Source organism: Octodon degus, unplaced genomic scaffold, assembly GCF_000260255.1.
Source record: "Octodon degus isolate 3935 unplaced genomic scaffold, OctDeg1.0 scaffold00016, whole genome shotgun sequence".
Taxonomy (NCBI): Eukaryota; Metazoa; Chordata; class Mammalia; order Rodentia; family Octodontidae; genus Octodon; species Octodon degus.
The window spans coordinates 14,843,667-14,861,085 of record NW_004524592.1 but is presented as its reverse complement, the minus strand read 5'-3'; the positions used below and the strand labels follow the sequence as shown (position 1 = coordinate 14,861,085).

Genomic DNA, 17,419 nt, shown 5'->3' with positions numbered 1-17,419 from the left:
ACATATACCATAATGTGTAAATGTCGAAGTACCACATTTTTAAGTTTTGAAACTGATGCTTGGATGTCCTGTTGACAGAATTAGCCCATAAAGATCACTGGTAAGCATTTCAGGATTTCAGTTCTTCACACACACACTTGGGTAGAAATATAGAAGATCTTAAGTTCAAAAGGAAAGTTAATGCTGAAATGCTTTGAAAGTTAAATTGACAGCTGTATGTCCATAAGAGAGTAAAAGTCAGGAAGTCATAGAGAACCTTGACATTAAAGAAGATTGAGCAATATAAAACTCCTCTGCCTTAAACGTGTAATAAATATTTTGTGTTCTTTTTTATGTTTTAGTAAAAGATGTAAGAGGAACAAGAGTTTTAAGTAGGTTGAGAACTGATAATGATTGGCTGCTTTAGAAGGAACAATGATGAAGAAGGGCGTAGTGAGAGTCAGTGTGATGTAGCACAAAGGGAAGCATTATCAAGCATGTATTTGACACAGCATTTCAAGGATTATTGGTAACTTGCAAAAGCAGTTCTGAGAAAGTGGCCAAAAAGTCCATTAAAAGTACAAGTTAATACTGTTTTTCATTTGATCTGTTTATTTTTGTGGTGTTGGGGATTGAACTGTGAACCTCATAATTATAAACAAATACTCTACCACTGAGCTACACATGTACCTCAGCCCCTAGTTCATTATAGTGTTTTTATTCTTAAATTCAACTTATTTAAAATTAGTGCCAAAGTGCGTTGAAGATTTTTAAATACTTCATTTTTTACTAACCTGTCCAAGGATCTTTATTGGTCTCTATGTCACACTTTGCATGGCATCTAGAACACATGAAAATTTCAGATTCCCAGGAATCTTTTTGTATTTCCAGAGATCTGTAATTTGAAAAAGTATTGCTCTACAAATTGAACAGTCACTGTTGATTACTTGCTATCAATGTGAATATAACCACTAAACTTAACCGATTGCAAGGCTGAAATTCCTAAAATATTTCAAATATGTAGAAGTTAATAGAAATATGAACACAAATTTTAAAAGTTCTTATGTGGAACTTTTTATAGGGGTGTAGGTTGGGGACAGAGTCTTGTTATGTAGCTCATGCTGGCATTGAACTTGCTTATGTAGCCCAGGCTGGCCTGGAACTCACAGCAGTCTTCCTGTCCCAGCCTCTTGAGTGCTGGGATTACAGGCATGAGCCACCACACTGGCTTTCTTATGTGAATTTAAGGATTTCTAAAAATATTTTTGATAGCTTCTAGGGTTCTCAGACTCCATTTTGAGAAATATAAGACTTAATCAATTATTGTACTAGACACACTGCTGTCACTTTCCCTTTTCTGTAGCTTCCTTTTTCCTTCTGCAAAATCATAAGGTATATTTACTACAAAAGAGTAAGGAATTAGAACCAAAAATCCAATCTTTTGGTTTTTATTGATCACAATTATTTATGTCCTTTTTCTATGCAAAATTCATGTTCATCTCAAGAACTTAACTCTTGCCTAGTCATGTTGTCAGTCTTGAAACACAGCCTCTTGAATATGCATCAGGTCCCACTGGGACTTCTCTCGGTATTGAGAACTGTGAAAACACTATCAAAATCTGGCCCCCACAAACCCATCATGTACAGGTGAAACAGAAATGCCACTGTAACTGGGGAGATAGCTCAGTGGCATAAGCACCTGCCTGGCAGGCACAAGGTCCTGAGTTCAATCCTTGGTAATGCAAAAAAGAAAAAAAGAAAAGCCACTATAAGGACTCTTCAGAAAGAGTGTTAAGAGAGAGGTACCTAAGAAGGCTTTGGTTAATAGCAATTCTGAAAATTATAAGTATGTCTGCTTCTACCTTTCAAGAAGAAATGTTTATGATTTGACTCAGTTCTCTTCTTTGGAAGTTGCTAATCATGCTTCTTTTCTCTATTGCTTTTGGCTCTATACTTTTAGAAGATTTGTCTTCATTTTGCTAATTCTAAAGAAGTATCGGACATTATGTACTCTCATGACTAAGCAGAATTAGTCTTTTTTAAAGGCATTTAAGTAAGTATAGTTAGAATTATGTGCTACATTTAATTTTCACTAGTTCTTAACTGTTAAAGATGTAAAATAAAATGATTGTAGGTCACATTTTAATGCCATGTTAAAAAGTTCAACCTGGCAAACTTAACCATTTTCTTTGTTAACATTTTCTCTGTTTATAGTTAAAGACCTTGGTGTTCACAGAAATCCCTAATTTCTTTTGTAAAAATGTAACTTTTTTGTGATGTTTTTATTCTGGTCACTCAAAATCTTTTAATATATTAGAAACTATAGACTAAGAATTTCATCAAGCCATATGTGGAATCCTTCAGTGAGGTCAGAATTCAGACAAGAGTTGGCAACTCTCACTTTGTCGTGCCATCATCAGCTTTTATTAATGTGCATTTCTTTTTCCATAAAGGAAATATAAACATATTTTGCTCTTAAATACATTTTAGAGGCCTGCTGCCTTTTAAAATACGAAAAATCATCTATACTCAAGAGGCATCACTGAACATGTGAATAATAAGAAAGGTGTATGCTTTTTAAAAAGTATGATAGCTTTGTGAGGTGGATTGGTAGTTTTTTTTTTTGTTTGTTTGTTTGTTTTTTGTTTTTTGTTTTTTGGTGGTACTGGGAATGAATTTGGGACCTTGAACTTACCAGGCAGGTCTTCTTTTGTTTATTGTGTTGCTAGGGATTAAATTCAGGGCATCACAAATGCTAGGCAGCTGCTCTGTTAGGATAGACCATGCAGTTAATTATCAAATGAACTACTTCTAAACAAAAGTAGAAGCATTGTTTTTAGAAAGGTCAGTTGACTATTACATCAAATTTATGGATCAGTTAATGCTTTGGTTCAACTGTAGTATCTCTACCTGTTTGAGGTTAAGTTATAAGACATAAGTTTTAAAATGTTGACACCTGCCTCTGCACTCTCAAGCACTGGCTTTATGAGTTGTTGAATTTTGTTTTGTTTTTGAGACAGGGTCTTGCTGTATACTTCAGGCTGATCTTGAACTGAGAATATGACCCACCTGGCTCAAACTCTTGGAGATCCTCCTGCTTCAGCCCTCTTGAGTGTGGGATTATAGGCATGTACCACAATACCCAGTTTAAAGTATGTTTTTTGAATATAAGAAAGAAATTGCTAGCAAGAGGTTTTTTTTTTTTTTCTTTTGTTTTTGTTTGTTTGTTTTTTTTTGTATTTGGTATAGGATCTCGCTATGCAGCTCGGACTCACAGTGATCCTCCTGTTTTCACTCTCTCCAGCACTGGGATTACAGGTGTACACCACCATGCTCTGTCTTAGTGGCCAGCTCGGTGTGTCCGGGGCCATGGCCAGCATGGCATGTGGCACCAGAGATTGAACCCCAGGCTCTGTGCTTGCCTAAACAGGCGCCTAGTCTGCTATCTCGCCAGCCCTTGCAAGAGCTTTTTTTTTTTTTTTAAGTCCCAGGGATTGAACTCAGGACCTTGCACTTGCCAGGCAGGCACTTATTCTATTGAGCTGTCTCCCCGGCTCCCAAGAAATTAAGGAAAAAACAAACAAACTGGAAGGAAAGACACTTTTACAGTAAACCTTGGTTGAAGAACAATAAAGATATTACATTTTAAAAAATTGAATGAAAAAATTTATTTTAGCACTTGGGGTATTAGAGATGTTTGTAACTTTAAATACAATATTATATATTAGAAAAGGAATAGGGCTGAAAATAATGAACTGTTGTTGGTAGCCAGCCTCTTAAGAGGCTGGAGCCTCTCATCTCCTGCATTTTTATGTTGATCTGTCTTACATTGTATCAGAGTTGGGTTTTATGCTTAGTAGGATTTTACAAAAGTGATGTGGCATTTGTGAAGTCATGTTTACAATAGTTACTCTGTCAGTAGCTCTATTGAGAGGTCCATTTTGTGTAAAACTGAGGTCTCTTGCCAGTTAGCAATAAATGTCCTTTTAGTGGTTTCTCCAGCCCAGTCAAGCTTTGATTTTAGTATAGTCTGATTTGCCACAGTCATTTACAAACTAGCTACTAGCTGGCCTGTACTAGCAAACCAAATAACTCTTGCATTCCTTCCCCTTAAGAAACTGAAACATGTTTATTGTTTTAAGGTAACTTATGCATGAGTAGATAAACTAGTACATCATCCACTTAAAAAAGAATGAACCCAATGAGTAAAGGCTTTTTTTTTTTTTTTTATACTGGGGATTGAACTCTGGACCGTGTGTTTACCAGGCAGGCACTTATACCACTGAGCAATAGCCCAGGCCCTAAAGATATTTATTTATTTAGGTACCAGGGATCGAACTCTGGAACGTTGCAATTGCCAGGCAGGCACTTATGCCACTGAGTTATATTCCCAGCCCCCTTCTAAAGGCTTTTTTTCAAAGTGACAATTCTAAGCTGGCAATTTAATTTCAGTTTTTGCAGGAGATAACACATGTATTTCAGAAGATTGCTATGTATTAAGGAATAGGTTTAAGTTTAGTAAGTTGCTGTCCATTATATTTTTAGGATGAATGGCATAAACAGAATAATTGTACTTTCATGTGTGTGGTGGGGGGGTCCTGGAGGTTGAACCAATGAGCACTATATTCCCAGTCCTTTTTATTTTTTTTTATTTAGAGACAGGGTCTTGCCAAGTTGCTAAGGTTGGGCTTGAATCTGCATTTCTCCTGTGTCAGCCTCTCAAGCTTCTAGGGTTACAGATATATGCTACCACACCCAGCAATACCTATAGATATATTAGATGTAATGGAATTGAGAGTAAATAAATATCTCTTCCTTTTACAGATGTTTCTGTTGGTCATGGTCATATCACAAGGAGATTATAAGCTATTTAACAGAAATTACTCATAATGGAAAAGACTTGATTGCAGAGTACAATATATAGTGGATAATATAATAGTAGTCAAGGTAGCTGATATGTACTGAGTGATTGCTGAGTACCTGGCAGTGCTGACTACTTCACAACAAGTTCCTGCCAGTTTGAACCCCCAGTGGTATATGTATGCTTTCCACTGGGCAGCTCATACCACTTGATGGGACTCCCCCATTGCTGCCAGTGGGACTGTCATACATGGGCCACTGATGGTCAGGGCCTTCTGGCAGTGAGCCATAACAAATTTTAGCCCCTTGTGAACTTGCTAATGTGTGTTACTTATTGCTTTCCACTAAAGCACTAAATAACTTTATCTGAAGTAGGGAATATGGCTTTTTATTTTAGAGAGAGAAAACAGCTCAGAGAGATAAATAACCTTTAAAGTCACACAAACTGTAAGTTAAGAGATTTGAGAGAAAAAGAATAAAATTAAAATTGGCTGGTAAGGGGGATCATTAAATATTTTATATATATGAAGCATAGAACATGTCCATTTTGTGGGAGTCCTGATTGGACAAAGCTTATGAAGAGGATATTAGTTGATACTTATTAAGTATTTCCTGTATACTAGTCATTATAAGATGGGGACATGTATTGGGTTAATTTCCGGGACAGTCCTTTAGGTCCTATCATTTGTTAATGAAAATTATTATTTGTTATTTGTTCAAGAAAGTGACAGTCCAGCTGAATTGGTTCCAGCAGTCCTGCATTACTTAATGTATCTGTGTGTCATGTTAATAAGCATTGTAGATATGAGGATACAGACCAAACTTGTTTCAGTAAAACAGATTTGTCTTATCCATGAGTGACCAACCTTGGATATTTAGCATTGTTTCTAAATATGTAGAGGTCTTTCTTTTTAATGGCCTTTGGCAGCAAATTATTCTCTTAAGGATTTTTTTTGGGGGGGTCAGCTAAAATTCTCAGGATTTTTTCAGATTGTATATAATATGGCTATTTGGTGTAAATTCCTTTTACAGGCTTTTTCTCTGTTTTTCTAAAGTTCCATTTCCTTCCTATACAGTTCAGAGACATTATAGTATAGTGGAAAGAGTATATATTGGTTTCATGTATCCTTGCAGTTTAATCCCAACAATGTTAATTACTAGCTGTATAATTTTTCAGTTAATTATTAGCTGTATGATTTTTTGTTACAGTTTTTTTTTTTTTTTTTTTTTTGCTCGGAATGCCTTCAAGGCATGACTGGCTGTCTTGTGTTGTGGGGATTGAACCAAAGCAACCGGAGCCTGACTGCTTTGTTGAAGAAGCCACTTAAAGAACTGAGCTACGGGGCAGGCCCCCCTTGTTACAGTTTTATAACCTGTAAAATGGGGAAACTATATTTTCTGGATAGTTGTAAACAGTTAATAGGATGTTGTATTTTCAAAATGTTTATAGCATATCACTTAGCATGGCAAATGCCTTACAAATTGAGTGTTTTACTTCCTACTAAATGAAATACCATTTCTTTCCTTATAATTGCTCACTTTCCTTGGAGGAATCTGCTTACTCTTAATATTCCTGACCTTTAGAATTTGAACTAGGTACTATACAGTTCTCCAATTAAGTCTGAAGAGAAATGTGTTATTCCTTATAGTGTTGTGTGAAGATTTTGTGTCTAATTTTTCCTGAGAGGTAATCCTGTGCTCTTTCAGAAAGGAAAAATAATAGAACTCCAGGTACTTGTATTTCTGGACTCTAACCTGAATGGATAAATGGATGAATGGCAGATGAATGACATTCTGGTTTGAAATACAAAAAAAAAAAAAAAAGAAAGAAAGAAAGAAAGAAAAAAGTAATGAAACTCTTGAGAAAATTTCTCACAAGGTTGTTCTTGTCTAAAATATTTCCATCTTTGGATTTCTCAGTAATAATGTAGATAGGGAAACTTTACAAGCTGATTGAAACAGTATATTATTAGAAAAAATAAACACACAAAAGGTCAACAGTCCCTTCATATTCTGGGAACATTCTTTTAAATTTCAAATTGCAGTGTAGTACTTTTATTTTAGGGAATTAAGTTGTTTGAATTCCTTTATCCAAAAGCAGTGCTCATGTAGTGATGTTTAAAAACAGTTGAATCACATGCTTTTACTGATTGGTGCAAAGAAGTATTGAGGAACTGCAGGGAAAAATATTGGCATCCTTTTTAAGGTACAATTTATATTTTTTAAAAAAATTATTAGGGATCATAATTTATTTTTTTAACTTACTTTTATTGAAATTTAACTTACGGTAACAATATAGAGGTTTAAAGTGTCAAAGGTGGGGCCAGCCAAAAAGCTCAGCAGATTAATGTGCCTGCAAGCAGGCAGGGGCAGGGGCTTCGATCTCCAGGCTTGCTGTGCCAGCCCCACCCCCAGGTGCGCTGAGAGGATGATTCAGACTGGGTGTGGTGGTGCCTGCCTATAATCCCAGCACTTGGGAGGCTGTAAGCAGGAGAATCACTATGAGTCCATTCTAGTAGTGAGACCCTGAACACCCTGTAGATCCTTCCCTAAAATATAGAAAAAAATAAAGTGTCAAAGGTGATTAATTTTGATCCATGCAAAGCATTATCTTAATCAGAAAGTAAAAATTTTAGTGCTGGTGCATGGCTCAGTGCCCTAGCATACACAAGTTCCTGAGTTTGATCCCAGTACCACAAAGAAAAAACAAACCAACAAAAAAATGCAAAATTTCCATCCATTAGAAAATTTCACTTTGCCCCTTTACTGTCTGCAAAAGCAACCATTAATCTAATTCCTCTCATAGCCTCTTCTAGACCCACATTTCATATAAATGAAATAAATTCAGCGTGTATGCATTGATGCTCGGTGTTTTTTTTCTCAGTAGGTTTTATATATTTGTATGTGTTCTCCTGAGTATCAGTAGTTCAAAGAGGGCAGGTGAGATAGCTCAGCAGACTAAGTGCCTGCTTAGGCAAGCACAGCAACTGGGATTCTATCTGTCCCCAGATGTGCTGAACAGGCAACTGAGTCTGGATGCGGTGGTGCATGCCTCTAAACCCAGTGCTGGGGAGGCTGAAAATAGGAGGGTCTCTACAAGTCCAACCTGCGTAGTGAGGCCCTGTACCAAATACATTTAAAAAATAATAGTTTGGAGATTTTTATTCTTGGGTAGCATTACATACATTGTATGAGTATGCCACAATTTCTTTATCCATAAACCTATTGATAGAATTTGTATTTGTTTCCAGTGTTAGACTATTAAAAATAAAGATTCTGTAAACATTTCTGTACAAGTGTTTTTGTGGGTGTTTGTCTTCATTTTTGTAGAAGAATGGCTGGGTAGTGTGTTGTTGGCCCAGGGAGTTAGTTTAGTGGCCTAAGTGCCTGCCTGGCAAGTGTAAGGTCATGAATGATTCTTGGTAGGGAGAAAAGAAAAAAGAAACTGTCAAATTGTTATCCAAATAATCATACCATTTTATATTCCCACCAATAAAGTATGGATGCTATGGTTATTCCTCATCTTCACTAACATATATCTTCAGCCTTTTCAACTTTTGCCATTCTCGTGAGAAAAAAAAATACATTCTGTTTTATTAATTTGCATTTCTCTGGATAACTAATAGCACATTTTTATGTGCTATTTGGCCATTTGTGTACCCCCTTTTGTCAAGTGTCCATTTGAAAAATTGATTCTTTTATTATATATTTGTATACACTAAGATACTGATACAAATCTGAAAATATTTTCATCAACTGTATGGCTGGGTTTGTGTGTGTGTGTGTGTGTGTGTGTGTGTGTTGCTCAAGATTGAACCCAGAGTGTCATTCATGCTAGATAAGTGCTGTACCACTGAGATACATGTCCAGCCCTGCCTTCCATTTCTTTGATAAGTGTCTTGATGAGTTATAAGTAGAAATACTTGCTTATGTATTTCTTTTTACTTATTTGTCTTGGGAATTAAACCTAATGCCTCATGCATGCTAGAAACAGACCAACACTTAGGTGCTATAACCATGGCCTTTAATTTTTCTCATTTAGTTCATGAATTTTGTGTTCCAGAAAGAAAGAAAGAAAAAAAACAAAAAAAACTTTATCTCCATGTCCAAAGGCATAACTATATTTTCTTCTGGGAGATTCTTAGTTTTTGTGTTTAGGTTAATGATCTATTTCCAGTTTGACTATTTGCATTTAACACTTCCTCTCTGTGTTGCTGAAGTGAGCCCTTTATTTCCTACTAATTCACTGAAAAAAATTTACTGAGCACTTGGTGCTAGGCACTGTTTTAGGTCTTTGGAATCCATTAACAAATAAAAATTCTATGTGAATTTATATCCTAGGGAATGAGACAATAAGTAAATCACAGAATATGATAAAGGATGATGGGGTTGGGCAAAAGAATGGTAGGGTAAAAGACATTGACAGGTTTTGCCTCTGAGAATACATCATTTAAAGAATGACTTGAAGCTAGGCATGGTGGGCACACCTGTAATCCCACCACTCAGGAAGCCGAGACAGAAGGATTGCCATAAGTTTGAAGTCAGCCTGGACTACATAATGAGTTAAGACCAACCTGAGTTAAATAGTAAGACCCTTTTCCAATAAAACAGTAATGACTTGAAGATGGAGGAATCATCTGTTCAGGTGTCTGGGAGAGGAGTATACTGGGTAGAGAAAAAGATCTGCCATGTCCGAGGGGTAGCTACAGGGTAATAAGAGTATGACAGCAGGAAAGGCACAGTTATGTGGAGAACAAACTTAAGAGTCCCACGGGACACTGGTAAGATTGGTGCACTGAATGACATTTGAAGGCTCATTCTTTTAAACCTTTATTATATTTTTAGCTTTTTGAGACAGGATCTTGCTATGCAGTTCATGTTGGCCTTGAGCTCACTTTGTAGCCCAGGCTCATCTAGAATTCGCAGTTTTCCTTCTGCCTCAGCCTCCAAGTGTTGGGATTGCAGGCATGTGCCACCATTCCTGGCTAAAACTTATTTTTTTTATTAGTACATATTTGTCATATATGTTGATCATATTCATCATAGGGAATTTGTACCCAAACATAACACATCTCAATTATTTTTTCCCATTCCCTTCCCCTCCCTGCAACCCTTCTTCCCCTCATTTTAGATAAGCTTTGTTTGCATTTTATTATACTTAATGGATTTTATAAAAGAGTACATAGCTTTTGCTTAATATTGTGTAGAGATTTCATATTGTTTCTTTTTCCAATAGCTACTCAGTGGTTACAAAAGCATTAATTTTCCTGACAGATCTATGTAATAAAATAATTTCTGTATTGATTTTCTTATTTCAGAAAGATCCAGATTACCTAAAGCTGTGGTTGGACAATTTTGTTTCTAGCTATGAACAGTTCTTAGATGTTGATTTTGAAAAGCTGCCTACAAGGTATGTAGACACATGGCTTTATTACTCCTGCTCATTTTTGGCACAAAGATGTCAATGTTCACATGTTATATGGATGACTAATATGTCATTACTCTTGATAGCCTGCATAACTGTTGTCATGGCAAAAAGCATTAATCATAGCAGTTTTTCTTGTTGATATAAGACCTGGCTTTTTGAAGTCTCTTTGCTTTGGTGAGACACTACCCAGTGATGTCTTGCAGTTCACTCATTTTTGATGCTGGCTCCCCAGGGTTAGCACTAGGTCTCACAAGTTGAACACAGAACCTCTCTTCAGGTTCTGGAATTTCCTAGACTGCCCAAACGAATTCACCAAAAGTGCTACACTTTTGATACACCTTTATTATAAAGGACACATGTAGAACAGGTTCTAGAAGGGTCCTAAATGCAGAGCTTCCATGCTTCTCCATGGAACCAGGACATATTTCCTTGCAAAGTATCATTGTGTCACCAGTCAGGACAATGAAGAACATGACTTATTTCCATTTCCAGCCTCAAAAGAGAGCTTCAAGAGGAGGCAAAGAATTAGTATTTTTTAAAAGCTGTATTTAAAAAAATGAAAATTAGAAAATGCAAATTTTATGAAAAAGTACAACTAACAGTACAAATCTTTTCCACCACTTACCATCATTTCTGGACTCTCAGTTCCTTGGCAACATACAAAATAAAGATTTTTTCTAAATCTCAAGCTGTCTGAAAAGCCCAGTAGTTAGGTAAGAGAGGCTAGCTGGGGTAAAAAGGAAGAAAAGGGAGATCCAAGTCACTTATAAGACATATGTTGAGAGAAGAAGGAAAAAATACTGCTGACTAGTGAAGAGAAAGAGTACTGGAAAATTAAGGATCTGTAAGGAATAGTGCTTGAAATTTGGAGACAAGGATAGCCAGCCAGAGTAATAGTTGAGTCTAGAGACTTGTACAAGGGTCAAGTCATGAAATATCATGAGTGCACTGCTAATGGATATTATTTATTTTTTATAATAAAATTATTTGGTTTTTTAAATGAAAGATAATGTAACTTAAAGTTTTGGCTGTGCATGGTGGCTCAGCTACTTGGGAGTATGAGGTAGGAGGGTTCAAGTTAGAAGCCAGTATAGGCCATTTAGACAGTCTTAAAAAGGGGGGGGGGACATACAGATCACTAGTAGAGCATATGTATAATATACATGAGGCCCTGAGTTAAATACCTAATTACAAAAAAAAAAAAAAAAAATCCTTTCTTTGTGACAATGTCATGACCCAGTTTGTTTTTCATGTTGTTTTGTTGTCATTGGAGAGGGAAAATTATAATGGGTTGAGACTGAAAGCAAGAAACCCAGAAAGAGAAAAGAATCTGGAGAAGAAACTATTAGATGAGACTGTGCTGAGAAAAAACTACTACTTTATAAATTTAGTTTCAGATTTCTGTCTTTCTGTCTGTCTGTCTGTCTTTCTTTCGTGGTTTTTTTTCGTCCCAGGAATCAAACTCACAACCTCATGCTTGCCAGGCAGGCACTATGCTGCTGAGCTATATCCCTAGCCCTAGTTTCAGATTTTTTTCTCATCAGGTTATTTAGTAGAATTTTCTCAAGATTATGTCTTCTACAAATAAAAGAGTATACGTGTAGTTTCAACTTTATTAATTAATTTTTATAGTACTAGGAACCTAACTCAGGGGTACTTACATTTCCAGACTTTTATTTTGAGATAAAATCCCACTAAGTGGCCTAGGCTGGGCTCAAACTTGTGCCCCTTTTGCCTTAGCCTCTGAGGAATGTGCTATACATGACTACTTTTACTTTATGGCTTGTGCTTGTGTGTGTGTGTGTTTTGTTTGTTTGGTTGGTTGATTGGTTTTTTTTACTGGGAATCAAACTCGGGAATCAAACTTGTGCTTTCCAGGCCAGGGCCTATACTGCTGAATTATATCACCAGGCCTTCTGTGCCTTTTATGGTTCATGTTAAATCATTTGAGTTTTGCCCGCAAATGCAGTCTTGAGTTTGATCCCCAGTACTGAAAAAATGAGGCTTCTGAAGTTTGTAAGATGCAGTTGTCATCCACAAATTATGAAGGGATTATTGGGGGATCATTTCTAAAAACATTGTGCAGACTTATACTGCCAGAGTGTTTGATTTAGGATGAAGAGGAATGCTAAGAGCATTGTTTTTTTCCTTAATTTCTCTCTCTCTCTCTTTTTTTTTTTTATGTATTTAGTACAGTGTCTACAGGGTCTTACATGCTGAGATCAGACTCATACTGATCCTCCTGTTTTCAGCCTCCCAAGTGCTGGGATTACAGGCATGCGCCACCATGCCCAGTCCCAATCCCAGTCTTAGCATGCCCCGGGATGGGGCTGGCACAGTATGCTGGGGGATAGAGCCCCAGTGGCTGGGGCTGCCTAAGCAGGCACTTTAGTCCACTGATTTGTTGGGCTGGCCTAGAGCAGTGCTTTGTTTATGTAATTAGCTTTTGCTTTTTTTGTTTGTTTTATGTGAGAGAGTGTCTCACTATGTAATTCATCCTGGCCTTCAGTTCATTGTATAGCCCAAGTTGGCTTTCAACTCAAGCAGTTCTGCCTCAGCCTCCTGACCACTGTAGTTAGTTTATTTAAAGTTGTATTTCTGGGTGTTTGAGTTAGGAAGATAGAAAATTTAGCAATTTGGTGAGAACCTGTCTCAAATAATAAAAAGAAGGGCAGAGATTGTAGCTTAGTTCAAAGATACTGGCTTCAGTTCTCAATACTTCAGAATCAAAAGAAAAAAATCCCCCACTGAACCATTAATTTAGATTTTAAGAATAAAAAACAAATTTTTAAATGTAGACTATGTACAAGACACTGTATAAAACTAATTGAATTAAAGTTCAGAAATTCATGTATAATTTTCATGTAAAGTACAATGACTTAAAAGCATTTCTGAATTAGAGACTTCATAATGCAAGACAGATTTCCTTTACCAGAATTTAAAGTCTTAAAGAAACGTTAAGGTAGGCCTCTGCCTGTGTTAGACTCAAATATTGCCGCCATTCAGTAGTCAGTAGTCAACAGAGGAGTGGAACACATTTTTGGTGTTTGGGAAATTTCAACAAATAGAGCATATAATTTTGGACAGTAAGTTCTAGTAAAGTGCTTCTAAGTTCTTAAATGCTCATCATACTAGAAACATGGCTAAAAATTTTAACTTTACCTATAAAGCATGTTTCAACAAAGTATTAATTTTGTAATAAGAGCTAGTTCAAAACAAAACAGATAAATTGCTCTTTCAGAAGCTAATTACTTTTAACAGTTATTTTGCAAAATGTGCAATGTAGAATGGGATGACCAAGGATAAAAGGATAAACTTTTATGGGTTATTGGAAAAATACAGTGTTTTCCTTCTTGTTGACATTTTTTTTGAAAAGTGGAAAAAAGGAGATTAACATCTAAAAAATTGTATTTAAGTCTTTGTTTTTTATCTTGAGTTACTCTGGTTTTTGCAAGCACCTTTTTACTGGGAGAAAAATATATATATGATAATGAGAAATTTTCTAGTACTATTTATGAGTAAGAGAATGAACAAATTTGAAGCTATATCTGATGTAGTTCTCATTCAAAAGTAAAGCATGGTATTTTTGTAACATGGTTATAGAATTTGTCAATCTTTATAATTTGCTTTGGAGAGTACTGTGTAATTTAATTAAAATCAGGTATTAATTTTATAAAAAGTGCCTTAATTTGTGTTTGAGAATGGTTAAGAAGGCTAATGTATTTATGTATTTGATTATTGGTATTATACTTTGAATCTTTTTGTCTGCAGAGTCTTTCATTCAGTGTAAACATACTGTACTAATGGAGTACACATTACTTTCATTAGCTCACATGAAGCATTATCTGAAGAGACTTAAATTGTGTCATTTAATTATAGAGCTCTTTGCTATTCTGAGATATGGGCATTTTTCCTAGCGGCTTATAAAAAATTCTTAAGCCTCATTGATGGTGTATATATATATATTTGTAATTCTTTATGTATTTCACAGCAAAAAATACACATTGACCTTTGGTTTTAGAGCCCTGTGAAATAGGCCAGGTGATATTAAAATTTTGTAGATTGAGGAACTTCAGAGATAATGACCAGCGCCATGTTACAGAGATGGAATTTATACCCCAGGTCTTTATACTGTGGCTCTAGTATGAGCTCTTATGGTGGATGAGACAGCGGAGAAGCCACTCAGATCTCATGTGGACTTTTGCTTTTGAAGAACCACATTTTTTTTACAGAAGCCATTTATCACAAAATATTGATATATTACTCTAAAAAACCTTTTCTTAATGCTCATATATGAGACCTACACTTTTGCCGCTTATCATTTCACCCTTTTACAATCATATGGCTTGGGCATGTATAAAGTAGGGCATTAGTGTTCAGCAGAGCAGATGACAAAATTTATATTTATGAACTTATGTATCTATATTATGTAGTTAAAGATATTTTAATTAAAAATAGAACAATATTTCTCTCCTCTGGAATAAGATTAATCATTCTGCTGCAATCTAGTTACCAATCTGGTTGTGCTTACAGACGAGAAGGTACAGAGCATTTTGAAAAAAATTGAAAGAACTCTAGGATTTAAGCTAAAAATGCTGTTCATGTAAGTGCTAGAGATTTTCTTCTGTATTACAACACTCTATTTTCTTCTCTTCAATTGTAGGGTAGATGATGTACCTCCAGGAATATCTCTACTTCCTGATAATATTCTGCAGGTTCTGAGGATCCAGCTGGTACAATGTGTTCAGAAAATGGCAGATGGGTTAGAGGAACAACAACAAGCTTTGTCAGTTTTGCTTGTCAAGTTCTTCATTATTCTTTGCAGGTATCTGGTCTAAAAAACAAACTAATTATCTATTTTAAAATAATCATTTCCAAAATAATAAATTTCTTGGTTTTGAGAGTGTGTGTGTTAGTTTGTTCTTTGAGTCAAGGTCTTGTTATGTAGTTCAAGCTGGCACTAAACTCACTGTGTAGCCCAGGCTGACTTCCAACTTGCAGTGATCCTCCTGCCTCAGCATCCCAAGTGCTGGGATTACAGATGTGCCACCATGTCTGGCCTGTTTGTTTCTTTTTTTTTTTTAATTTTAGGGAAGGGTCTACAGAGTGTTCAGGGTCTCACTGCTAGATCGGACTCGTAGTGATCCACTTGTTTACAGCTTCCCAAGAGCTGGGATTACAGGCGCATACCATAGGCCCAGTCACAATCACCATCTCCGCACACCCTGGGGGTGGGGCCAGCACAGCAGGCCCAGGGATTGAACTCCCGCCCCTGAACCTGCTTGCAGGCACTTTAATCCACTGAGCTATTTGGCTGAATCTTGTTTGTTTCTTATATGAAACAGTATCTCACTATATAATTCAGACTGGTCTTGAGCTCACTGTGTAAACCCATGTTGGTTTCAAATTTGGGACAATCCTACCAGTGCTCAGCTTCCTGAGCACAGATTATAGATGCCACTACACCTATCTTATTTATTGATTGTCTTTTGTCATTGCTGAGACAAAATACATGATACCCAAAGTTAAAGGGGGAAAGAGGTTCATTATAGCTCACAATTTGTAAATGTTTCAATTCATAGGTGGCTGGGTCTAAAACAGAGTAGCATGGCAGAAGGGCTTTGCAAAGGAGAAACAACTCATGGCAAGCAGAAGGCAGCAAGGCAGTGAAGTAACATGCAGCAGCCCTCTTTCTGTCCCTTATATTTTACCCGGACTACCCGCCCTGTTGTATAACACTCACATCCAGGGTGGGTCACCCTTAATCTTAGTATCACACCATGAATCCCAGCATTATACACCCCAGATCTAGTCATTTCTGGAAAATCATACCTGTGAGCCCATGAGGCTTTGGAGGAACATCTAGATATAAGCCATAACAGTGATTATTAATGATATTTGTTGTTTTTGCAGATCTTTTGAGTATGACCACCTTTGTTTATTGACTTGTTATTTCTCCCTGCATTACAAATCTTTTTTTTTTTTTTTTTAATTTGGACAGGGTCTCACTGCTCAGCTTGGATTTGTACTGATCCTCCTGTTTCAGCCTCTCCACTGCTGGGATTATAGGCGTGTGCCACCACACCCAGTTTCAGTGGCTGGCATGGAGCACTGTGCCCAGGACAGGGCTGGCATGGCATGCAGTATGAGGGATCGAACCCAGGTCCTTGTGCTTGCCAGGCAGGTGCTTAGACAGCTGATCTATTTCCCTGGTCCTATAAACCTTTGAGTGTAGCTAATTACAGAGACAGTCGGCCAAGAGTTTTAAGCGTTTTCGCAGAAAGACAGTAACAAGTTTTACTTCAGTAGGAAATGTTGATGCTATTACTTTTTGTTTTGTGTGTTGCTCACCTATAAATGTGTACTTTTTTGGTATTGGGGATTGAACCTAGGGCCTCACCCATATTTGACAAACCCTTTGACAGTATGTTGTGCTCAGCTCCTGTGTGAACATTTTTATGAGTGTGCATTATATTTGTGAAGTTATGTTTTCAGCTCTTTCATTTTATTAATAAAATACAATTATTTTCCAGGTTAGTTAGGTATTTGATACTTGAATCTTTGTAGATAGATAGATAGGTAGGTACATAGATAGATAGTAGATAGGGATTTTTTTGTTTTTTTTGGCTGGCTAAGGCTGCCTTAAGGGTGGGTCTGGTGATGCATGTGGAGCTGGGGGATCAAACCATGGTCCCCTGTGCCTGACTGGGTTTGCCCATGCAGTTGTTTAAACAACTGAGCTAACCAGCAAGCCCCCAGGCAGACAGACAGACAGACAGACAGACAGACAGACAGACAGACAGATTTTTTTTTTTTTTTTTTTTTACGTATTTAGTACAGGGTCTCACTACACAGATCAGATTTGTAGTGATCCTCTTGTTTTCAGCCTCCCAGGCACTGCGATTACAGGCACCAACCACAACAGTTTTGCTTTCTCAGTGTGTCCCGGGGGTGGAGCCAGCACAGCATGGCATGGGATCAAGCCCTGGCCCCTGCACTCTGCTTAAGCAGGTGCTGTACATATTTTTTAGTTGATTTTTCTTTTAAATAGGAGACCATCTCTGATAACTTTAAATTTGGTAGCTGCCAGTCATAGAATATTGTTTGTATTTCTAGAAACTTAACTCTTTTTGTTTTAATCTTTGAAAGCTG

At 36.7% G+C, this 17,419-nt stretch overlaps 1 protein-coding gene across 1 annotated transcript in view; it reads left to right on the top strand.

The window, feature by feature from the left end:
* The window catches only part of Nbeal1 (neurobeachin like 1), a 194,157-nt gene that overhangs the window by 10,301 nt on the left and 166,437 nt on the right, over window positions 1-17,419 (top strand). Inside the window, exons 3-4 of the mRNA XM_023710161.1 lie at window positions 10,158-10,249; window positions 14,931-15,092. Of these exons, the coding sequence (XP_023565929.1) occupies window positions 10,158-10,249; window positions 14,931-15,092 (254 nt within the window). The remainder of the gene's footprint in view (window positions 1-10,157; window positions 10,250-14,930; window positions 15,093-17,419) is intronic.